This window comes from Cebus imitator, unplaced genomic scaffold (assembly GCF_001604975.1).
Source record: "Cebus imitator isolate Cc_AM_T3 unplaced genomic scaffold, Cebus_imitator-1.0 Scaffold432, whole genome shotgun sequence".
Taxonomy (NCBI): domain Eukaryota; kingdom Metazoa; phylum Chordata; class Mammalia; order Primates; family Cebidae; genus Cebus; species Cebus imitator.
This window is the reverse complement of record NW_016107747.1, coordinates 480,557-491,603: the sequence shown is the minus strand read 5'-3', so window position 1 is coordinate 491,603 and position 11,047 is coordinate 480,557. Positions and strand designations below refer to the sequence as shown.

At 37.7% G+C, this 11,047-nt stretch overlaps 1 protein-coding gene across 1 annotated transcript in view; it reads right to left on the bottom strand.

Annotated features, from left to right (window-relative positions):
* Positions 1-11,047, bottom strand: part of COL6A5 (collagen type VI alpha 5 chain) — a 93,606-nt gene that overhangs the window by 41,429 nt on the left and 41,130 nt on the right. The window contains exons 25-31 of the mRNA XM_017510150.2: positions 9,691-9,741; positions 9,535-9,570; positions 8,107-8,169; positions 7,013-7,075; positions 4,523-4,558; positions 4,369-4,405; positions 1,162-1,173 (exon numbers count right to left, since the gene is read on the bottom strand). Of these exons, the coding sequence (XP_017365639.1) occupies positions 1,162-1,173; positions 4,369-4,405; positions 4,523-4,558; positions 7,013-7,075; positions 8,107-8,169; positions 9,535-9,570; positions 9,691-9,741 (298 nt within the window). The remainder of the gene's footprint in view (positions 1-1,161; positions 1,174-4,368; positions 4,406-4,522; positions 4,559-7,012; positions 7,076-8,106; positions 8,170-9,534; positions 9,571-9,690; positions 9,742-11,047) is intronic.

Genomic DNA, 11,047 nt, shown 5'->3' with positions numbered 1-11,047 from the left:
AAAAAAAAAAAAAAAAAAAAAAAATCTACTCTATATATCAAACCTCACTTTTCAATGTCCTTGTTAAAGTCTGAATGCAGGAAGAGAAAAATGATTTTTTTTTTAAATAAGCACTTCCATCTGCTCAGGCTGTTCTATCCCCAATTTGGCTAACTCCCAAAGCATATTATACTCAAAATATCCCATATCCCAACCACTGTTCTTAGTAATAAAAATTGGGAAGTATTGATTTAGAGAAGTATTTTGAATCAAAGAATTTTACAGTGAAGAAATTTCAGTAATTTTAAAATACAAAAGCTGACAATGAACAATACAATAAGAAAACTGAAGTGTTCTTTAGTTTTTAGCCCTATACTAAAATTTCTTGGTAAATGGTTGAAAAGCCTTTTTAAGATTGACCTATCATCACAGGTTCTCCTGGAGGGTGGATGCCAATTCCTATGTTCTCCTCTCCCTTCCCCAGTGGCCAGGATACATTTAATCCAAATCCATGAAGTTGTATTGAGCATTTATCGTGTGCAAGGTATTTTTTATTTTTAATTTCTAGAATTAAGGTGAATGGCTTCAAACCTGGGCCAAGCTTAAAGACCTGGAGGGTCTACATCAGCAGGCCTCTAGGAGACAAGGGGGTTTTGAAATTGACATAGCCACTGGCTCCAGTGGCCTTGTCATCCAAGGGCTCTAAGGCGCCATGCAGCCACGACCAGATTAGGCCTCAGGAAGACCCTCCATAGCCATGGGCAGGAAAGGTTTACAAGTGGTGGGCACTGAGTTAGATGACAGGTATGAGCGTGGGCCAGAAGGAGGAAAGGACACATCTCACACCCAAGAAGCCAGTGTCAAGGGTGTCAGTGGCAGACAGAGCAACAGAATGTGGATTAGTCAGAGAGCCGCGTTTACCAAATCCCCCAGCAATGCAGGGCCTGCACTGGGGAGAAACAGTTGTAAACTGTGATGGATCCCAGGCTAGGGGCTGGGATTCAGTCACCATTTCATAATCAGGTCAGTCATGACACTGTCAATTATAGTCATAATCAAAAGACAGAACTGACTGCATAGAAAGAAGTCCTGTTTCCCACGGGGACGAGGGCTCCTTTCAGATTGGTCTTGTCAGAATGCAGTAATGATCTCAGTAGGGAAGATCATGGTAAGAATACTCACCTGTCCAGCAAGCTGTGAGAAGAAGAGAGGGAAAAGATTGTTATGTTCTTTGAACAAGACTAAAAATAATCCCAAAAACATTTTAACAAAGCTGAAAATGTTATTTGAGTCTAACTGCAAATGAGGCTAATTCTTAAATTACAGGAATCCTAGGTTAAAGTATTGAGGAAGGTGTCAACAAAATTTTATTAATTTGTGAGCCTTCCTAACCTTTTCCATTCTTGAGCCACAGCCAGCAGACTTTAGCAGAATTTTGGTTGAAACCAAAACACTGATCACTCGTCTTAGAAGCAAAAATAGATGGGCCTCTGATCAAATGGCAAGATAGCTGAAACTCAATTTGTGTTGTCTCTCATCTCATAGCCTTCTGAGAGCCATTTGGCAATGAAAGGCTAAAATATGTGGTTTTATTTTCTTCCCTGATGAATATCTTGGGAGCCCTTATTTTCCCATAGAACCATGGGGGGATTTCCAAGTGAATTTTGTCTTTGATAAAAAAATATAGCTCCTCTGTTTGAGTGATCTCAACCTCCAGAGGGAGGAAGAAAAAAACTTCAAGGGTTTCTCCTGAGCAAAACAGCATCTGGTTTCTCTAACTGATTTACTCTGTAAAACTGAGAAGAATCTGGGCAAGTATTGGTACATCTTTAAGAGACCACAGGCCTGACAATTTCCATGTTCATTTCACTCGATTCCTAGGAAGCAAATGAGTCACTCAAATGCAATAAACAATATTATCAACACTGGCAACACACCAGCCTTCTGTCTTGCTGTCACGCAGCACTGGTCTCCTGCCATCCACCCTGTGAACACCTCTTGTTTGTCTTAACCCCATGGCCACTGAGGCGCTAACTGCCCTCAGACAGCACACATAACCACAGCCTCCTTTGCATCTGGAGGCTCAAAACAGACCCCTGTTTCCTGGCTGAGTACTTCCATGTGTTAACTTCAAACCCCACTGCAAGGCTACAAGCACAGGCTCTAGAAGCAGACACACCTGCTGGGTTTGAGTCTGGCAAAGCTGGGTGACTTAGAAGGAGATTACTTAAACTCCTTTGAGCAAATTCTTTCTTTTAAAGTTGGTTTTCCCTAAAAATCTTTACTCATGTATCTCCCTCCAAAATGCTAATCACTTAGACCCTTCTGTTTTATTCTCAACCACCCCCTTGCTCTCTTAATTTCCCCCAGCCTCCTAGACACCTTCTTTTATTCTCCAAAGAGGGTCTCAGCCTGGCCCTCATCCCTGTGTGTCCCAAAGCTGCTACTGGAATGAGAAGCAAATCATGTTAGATAAGAAGCCTTGGAAATGTCACCTATAAAGTGAGGCCATTTAGATCAGTTCTAAGGGCCTGTCACCTGCATCTTCATCTCTGGTCTGCATGCTGGAGTTCTGTGTTATCCAGTCAGTGCCCTGTATGGTTATAGAACTTGCCTACTCTTCCCTGACCTGCTGATTTACGGACTAACTCCTTTTATTCCATAAGGTGGTTGAGAGTAAAACAGGGAAGAGTAGTTAGAATGTTGGAAAACTTCTCCCTTCAAATCCCAAACCCTCCAAGGCTGGTCCTCACCTCCCCACCAACCTCTGGTCTTCTTTGGGAAGACATTATTTGATCTCACTGAGAACACTGGTAACACCTTGAGGAAGGTTGATCCCACCCTCATTTCTCCTACAATAGTTCTTCCCTTTTTCTCTCCCTGTGGTTGCAGTCCCTAGTTCTCACCTCCTCCTGCATGCTGAAGGGCCTTTCCCACTATCCCCTCCCTTTGAATCTCCTCCATTGCCTCCTTCCTCCCTTCAAGCTGCCCACATTTGGCAGGACTCTCCCATCTCTGGAATGTCACTTTGCCATACCTTGGCCCCACTCCTTGAGTTTCTGTTTCTAACTCTCTAGCTTTATTTTACATTTTTAGAAACCTCATCCATCCATGTATTTTTAAGGACAACCAGTACTAACTGATTTCAACATCTGAGTCTCCTTCCCTCACCTTTATGAAAGCCCCATTTCATCAGGGTCAATAATTTCATGTAGGGTCTACACAACATTACTCCACCGCCAAAATGTATAAACTCATCATCTTCTCCAACCATTTGATTTCCCTTCACAATTCCTCTTGTGCTTACTCCTCCTCGGTGACACTCAGCCTCTCCTCCTCTAGCCTGACAGTCATTCTAAATCTGTTTTGTATTGTTCTTTCCTTCTCACATACTTGCAGTGACAACATTTTTATCTAGTCTCCTTCAGTAAAGTCTCTGATTTTCCCCTTTTACATTCTTCTGATTATGATTATTTTAAAACCACAGTGGAAACATAATGAAAAAAAGACAGATCTCCTAAAATTCCACCCCCTAGAACACAGTAAATGATTGTTTTCTACTTTTGCTTCTAGTACTTGTTTCTATGTATATATTAAACTACATGCAAAAATAATGAGGATTCAATTTCATTTTGTAATACTTAATGCCTGTTTTTTTCAAATTTTGATTGTATAGAAACTATATTTGGTTAATATTTTCTCAGAAGATAATGTATTGTAACCTAATTATTCTATAAGTGTAAACAGTCTAATGTATAATCATTTTGCTCTAGTAAATAATGTTTCAACAATTATATTTACCTATATTTTTTTCATTTTGCTGTATTTCCTTGGGACGGATTTTCAGAAATGAGATCATTGGACTTTTCTACTTTATTTTTCCTTCTTTATCACCAAAGACAACCTCTTTATGTTGACTCCTGCTTTATTCCTTTGATGATACTATCTTTTGCCATGCCCATCACTTTCCCACAGCTGGATTCAATTACCTCCATACAAACATCCTTTATTAAATGAGTAACTAACCAACTAATCCAAAACCACCATGATCATCCCTTTAACATCATGTCCTCCCAGTCCTTTTACTCATAACTGTTATACGAATGTGAGTTAATTCATATACCTTTTGAGTTTTTCTCTGACTTTCCCATATGCATGTTTTCTCTTGATGTCTGCATTGCCCCTCATGAGTGAAGGCACTTTTACTTACACCCCCTTTCCTCTCTCCTTTAATGTGAGATGTTCTACAGTAGGCACTCTAGGCAGGCTTGTTACAGAGGCTTTCCACCAGTGAACTCAGCCTACTGATCTCACATACCCACACTGCATACAATCCTAAGTCCTTTAACAACCATTGATGGATGCTCTTGTTCTATAACAGATACTCACGACTACGTTCCCGCAAAAACCGGATCAGATCACATTGCTGTAAATGTTGAAAAAGGAGAGAGAAAAGAAACATGAATACAGTGACCTTTGAGTGGCTGTGTTTATTTCCCAATAAACTTGCTGAGATATCTTTCATAAATAAGGAGATACATACGGAATATACAGGCTGCCCTGCCATGCCTTTAATACCCTAGGAAAAACAAAAGCAGAGAAAGTTAGTGATATGTCAACTGACGTCGTTAGTAATAAAACAAGATAAAACCAAAACAATCTTTCTTTCTTAAAAGTACAGCTGGTAGAGAATAGTTAAAATATTCCTGAATATACTGCCATACGTTTTCCCTACTGACATCAAGGGTGTAAATTTTTTGTTTCAGTGTTAGATCAGGTAAGCTAATGTCTATCCAAAGTTAATGAAATTATTTTTCTTCAGTGATAAGAAGAAACAAAGGTCCTTAAAGATATTTGTACTAAAGATGTAATACTTAGAAGAAGGCATTTCTCATGAGAATGCTTAAAATTATAAACAGCAACTTTCCAAAGGGCAGTGCCAAGGAGAGGGATTTATTGAGAATTCAGAGGAACAGTTATATTATCCATCAAGAGTGTAAAACAGAGGAAATGAGAGCCTCTGCATATGAGAAAGACCCAAAGACAATTACAAAGCAAAATAAATAAACATTACACAAAAGAAGAGTTAAAAACATGGAACTAAATCATTACAACAAGATCATAAATGCCAAGTGGTTATGAAGCAAAGCAATACAAATAATTGAGTAAGATGAATCAGGGAAGACTTCCTGAAAGAAGTCAGTCCTTCTTTCTCAGCAGCTTGAGCTTTTCTCTTTTCTCCTTATTCCCATTAATTAGGATCAAGCTTCTCCTTGGCTGTAATTCTTAATATATTTGCTTATATAGGTTCCCCTGGGCAACTAATGAATGCCTGTACACTCATTTCAGAAAAATGCGATTTCATGCTTACACTTGCACAATTTCACTGACTCCCCCAGAGGTTCAACCAGGGATGTCGGCATAAGAACCTCTGTTCTAAATGACAACTGGGTCACTTCTCCATTGGTCCATTCATCCAATAAACAGTTCAAGGTCTGCTGAATGTCTGTGTGGCCTATTGTGGATTGCTAGAGTTAACCAGAACTGTCGTGGCATCCCTAATTGTACCCATTGAGACATGTTAACCTTCTGATTTAAATTAGGAAATTACACAACTCATGTAGTGTCATTCTTCCTTTTACAAGTTATGGCAGAGAACAGAAAAGAATGCATGACCATTTAAACAGAGAGATAAACAGTTCTGGCTAATACACGGAGTTGGCAGTCCACATTTTACAGAGAATCAGAACCATGGAAAGGATGTCCTAAAGAGCGAATCCTTGAATAACTTCTTAGGTTATTCAATTTAACTTAAGAATAACTTCTTAAGTTATTCAAGAACTTCTTAAGTTATGCAAGTTCTTAAGCAGAGACTGAGGATCAAGAGCTTAATACAAAACAGCCAAATTCCAGTCCAGACTAGCTGGGCCAAGCACAAGGCCAGGAAGATGTGGGTGTCCCCAAATTAGAACCCCAGAATCTGAGGAGATAAACCCAGAACAGACCAGATTGGCCCAGAGACTAGGTTCTCACTCACATGACTAGGAATATTCATGCATTCCTTAATGCCAAAGAAAGTGAATATTGTATCAGAGTATTGTCACAGTTAGCTGATTTTCATTCTAATATGGATTCAGTCGTCCACAAAAGCATTCACGTTTTTTGTTTCCTTAATAAAGTCCCAAGTTCAAGAATCTCTTCAAGAAATGAGAAAACACAATGCACAAAACAAGATAAGCAGCTTATCTACTCCTTACACAACGCTGCCTGGGGCCACCACTAAACACAGGTGCTCAGAATATTTAATAATCACCTGACTGTGCTTGTTAGGGGAGACAGACGTGTAACTAAACCATTATAACAACCCGAGAGGCACTGAAATAGAGAGATGGCTATTTTGTCAGTGGAAGATATGCCTGACCCTGCCTGGGAATGCTTCCAGAGGTGCCATTTTTCTTGTAATATAATCATAGGGGGATGTTGCATCTGTATTTCCAAATACCTCTGAAGTCTAAATTTTGAGGATAGGAATGCAACAACAGTGGTTTTGGTAAACTCCATTAACCTGTCTTGCATGACATAATTTTGCCAGGACACCATTGTGTAGCTTATGCAATCCTATTCCTATTTTAAAAGCTTCAGCAACAAATCACTTCGTAAACTATAAAGTGCAATGCAAATATTAACTATTAAGTAATATTAACAATTAATAGTTAATATTTGCATTGCACTTTGTATATTTTACTTACTATTATTTTGCAATACAACATTACTATTTGTAAACCTTATAGTTTACAAAAAGTGTTGACATTTGATTATCTGATCCTCATGGCTACCTTCTGAGGTAGTTAGGATAGAATATGTCATCCCCTCATTTAGAAATAAACTGAAAGACCCAGTGACTGGGTCATACAGCTAGTAAAAAGCAGAATCTGGACTTGAACTCAGAGCATTTGACCTTAAATTCTATGCCCTTTCCATGGAACATACTGGAAACAACTATATCCTACTCAGTTCTTACGGGTATACTTACTCTCTGTCCAGGAGGGCCTGGGAGTCCTCGAGATCCCTTTTCTCCTTTCAAGCCTACAGAGAGCTGCAGATAGGAATATGTTAATATATTAGTTTCAACATTGTCTATGCATGGGGACTACTTCAGCTTTAATAAGACTTCCTAATTTAAAAATATTATTTTAAAAAGACAGCAGCTATTAATTGAAGTCAGGTAAATAGCTTACTTGTGATATAAACAATATATTCTTAATGACTGGTAAGCATCCATTTCCCTCCTAGCCTCTTTGTTCTGGCACTGGCTGTGCATTTCAATCTTAATTAGCCATAAATTGGGATTGGTGCTAATAGGAAAAGCAAATATATGAGGGTACACTGAGATCTAATAAGAAACCTCCCATCTGTAAAAGATCAAATAAGAAAAATGATTCGCCACACATATAAGAGGACATGAGTGGGCTATGTCATTCCCATACCTCAAAGTGATGGATATGGATACTAATGAAATTTATCCAGTCAGATGGAAAGTATCCAGTGAATTGCATCTTTTTTTCACACTGATGGTGACCACTGATACAGCACTCAAACTTTAAAATGAAAGGATGCTTGTCTCAGCATTTTGCTTCTAAGTAAGCACAATATTCTACTGTGTACTTTGCTAATTATAAGATCTCAATAGCCTTCTTCAAAATAGCCCATATGACCTTGTGATGGATCATGGAATCATCAGAAACCCTCAGGAACACAGGGGGAAGGACATCTTCCCACTGTCACCTTCATTTCCACTCACAGGGTTAATATGCCAGGATTTAAATGTGCCTTAGAAAAGACTGGAAGGCACTGAAATTTCTTGGAACAGCAAGGTATCAATTTGTACATCTTTAAAATGGTTCTGATTCATTGAACTTTTAGAGCTGAATGTGACCTTACATGTTACTAAGTGACAATTCTTATGTTACAGAAATAGAGATCCTGAAAAGATGTGTTGAAGGTCACAGCTAGCAAGTGGCATTTCAGATGCCCTTGGGCTGAATCGATAATTCACATTTAACAGAACATAAAAGCCAAAGTCTGCCAAAGGAATATTTATCATTTCTGGAATTATAGGCCACTTACTGTTCGTCCCCTAAATCCTTTTGGTCCAGGTCCCCCAGGAATTCCAGGATCACCAATATCACCCTGAAGATTCAGACATAAAAAGTCAAGATGTTAAAATATTTGCCGTGAAAGAATTTTAAAAACCTCTCTGAACTCAAACTTAATTGATATTATGACAATTACGTTGTATATTAATGAAGGCCAATACAACATTAAATGTCATCTTTTCCTGTCATTTGGAACTAAGTCATTGGTACACTTCAAACTATTTTTAATTTTTCAAACAATATAAATATTTACATATACGTATGAATTCAGTGGTAATCCAGTTACTAAAAATATCCAAAGAAAATGCTTGAAAACACAGAAAAAGATTTGAAGTACTGACTATACGAAATAATAAAGAATGAATACTTTCTAAATTCATAAAACACATGAAAAAGTTGAAGGGGAAATTAATTTATTCTGACTTTGGTGGTAAACTAATTTTGACAGTTATTTATCAATATCCTTATTTTACATTTATCAGTAAGTTGAAATATGCTAATTTTCTCCTTTATCAGTAAATTTGAAAATTGATCCTCTACCATGATGACTATTCTTCCTAATGGTTATTTATATTGTTCCTTTTTCACCCTTTCCTATTTAAGCATCTCTTTTGGTAATTCATTCATTAAAAACAGTTTTAAGAGGATTCAACATTTGACAGTTTTCTTATGCTTTATTTGATTAATTAGACATTCTAATTTTGAACCCATATTTTGTATTTTAATATAAGCATCTTCCATTATATGGAAGACATTGTTCCGGGTATTTTTTTTAAAAGGGAGATCTTTTTACAGAATTCCAGTATATAAAACAGATATAACTTGACCTACTTGGTTGAAATGAAAGGTATATATGTTTCTACAGCATGAAGATGGATTTCAATCTGGCAGGCAATGAAGAATTCTCGAAGATGTTTGGCTAGGAAAGTGGTATAATTTGGCTATGCTTTGGAAAAAATCAAGTGACAGTAGTATTTGGGATTAACTGAATCAGGGAGAAGATGGAAGTAGGAACCCGATTAGAAAGATACTGTAATCTTTCAGGTGAGAGAAAATAAAGTGCACAATAATGAAGAACAAATAGCAATAACAAAAGCCAAGAGAATTGAATGAAATCACCAAGGCAAAAAATCAAAAGGAGAACAGAGAACTAAACTTTAGGGAATACAGGAGGTAGGCTTTCAAGGCAGAGGCATCAGGCAACGATGGACAGAACAATCTTTTCCAATGTAAAGATTCAAAGGGGTTAAATATGGTTCTTTCCTCATGAAGCCCAAGGAAAACACCTGCCCTGGGCTCCTCCTTATTGCCTCCATTTCATTCAGACCTACAGGTTTATCTTAGTTCTTAAGTAGAAGGTTAAGATTATGGTAATTTCAAAAGGTCATGCACACAATACCTTCTGCCCCACATCTCCAGGGAATCCTCTTGGGCCCTATAATTTTCAGCACAGAACGTAAATACATCAACACATCACCTCTGCAGTATGATCATTTCTTCTTGTACTATTTAGTTTGATTCACCAATTTAAAAAATAATTGCTTTCCATATTTACCTTGACTCCTTTTTGTCCCATCTGACCATAGCCTGGGATGCCAGAATCTCCCTGTAAACACACCATTTTATTTCAGTTTCTCAAAAGGAAATTAATTATAACCTATAATGGGGAGATTACAGTGTCAGAAGAGAAGCACTGGGGACTTCCATGCAGAAGGAGCCTAATTGGTGACCTTGAACCCTGGGAACATTGTGTTGCTGTGTTTTCCTCACTGCCTGATATGTTCCCTGTACTTCGTTGCCCAGCTCCATTCTGTAAACATTGCAGGAAGCAGAGAGGTGGTCATTCAGGACTTGTGGAGTCAGTGGCAATTTCTTGCCTAGAAAATTAGGAGCTGGTTCAAACAGTACAGGTGAGAAATTCTCTGAAGAAGGATTATAAATGGTCAACAGACATACAGAAAAAATGGTCATCCTCACTGGTAACCAAAAACATACAAATTTGACCATGCAATAAGATACTATTTTTGTCAATGGTAAAGATGGAAAAAAGTGACAATACCTGTTGCTGTGGATGCCCTAAAACAAATACTCTCCCGAGTAACACATGGATCCACATACTGTTTGAATTTTCCCAAGGGCACTCCATAATGGAGTCCAAAGCCTTTTTGAAACATATACATATTCTTTGATCCAGTTATTTTACCTTAGAAATCTCTAGGTAGAAATTCATTATGGTTTTGTCCAAAATTTTAGTTAGGTATCATTGCTTTGTTGGTTATGACAGTGAAAAACTGAAAGCAAGCTAAATAACCAATAACAAGAGATTGGTCAAATAAATGAAGGTATCCGCATTTAGTAGAATATTTTGAAGCTACTAAAAATGATGTTGAGGGAAAAAGGTAATGACATGAAAATATGCTCATGATGCACTGTTTAGAGTGATTTTTTAAAAATTTCCATGATGTTAATAATAACTATCTCAAAATGGTGGATTACAAGTAATTTTTATTTTCTTCCCTCTTTCCCATCTTTTATTCTGGGTTTCTTTCCTTCTCTCTCTTCCCCTCCCTTCCTCCTCCCTCCTCCCTCCTCCCTCCTCCCTTCCCTTCCCTTCCCTTCCCTCCCTTCCTTCCTTCCTTTTTAGATTCATGTTTTCAAATTAGATCACGTAAAAAGATAGATACTTTTTAAGACTTGCTGAAACACTCTACAAGCATTTACTTTTATGGATAAAAATTGCAATAAAGGAATATTGAAAGCCTTTACGGAGGCAATGGATTGTGGGGTATAGCCACAAGTCAGAACCTTGCTATGCCCTAATCATTTGTTCTTCTGTAAGCCTCTGGTTCCTTATGTTTATTTTCCATTTCTTTCTTTTTTTTTTTTTTTTTTTTTTACCATTTTCAAATATT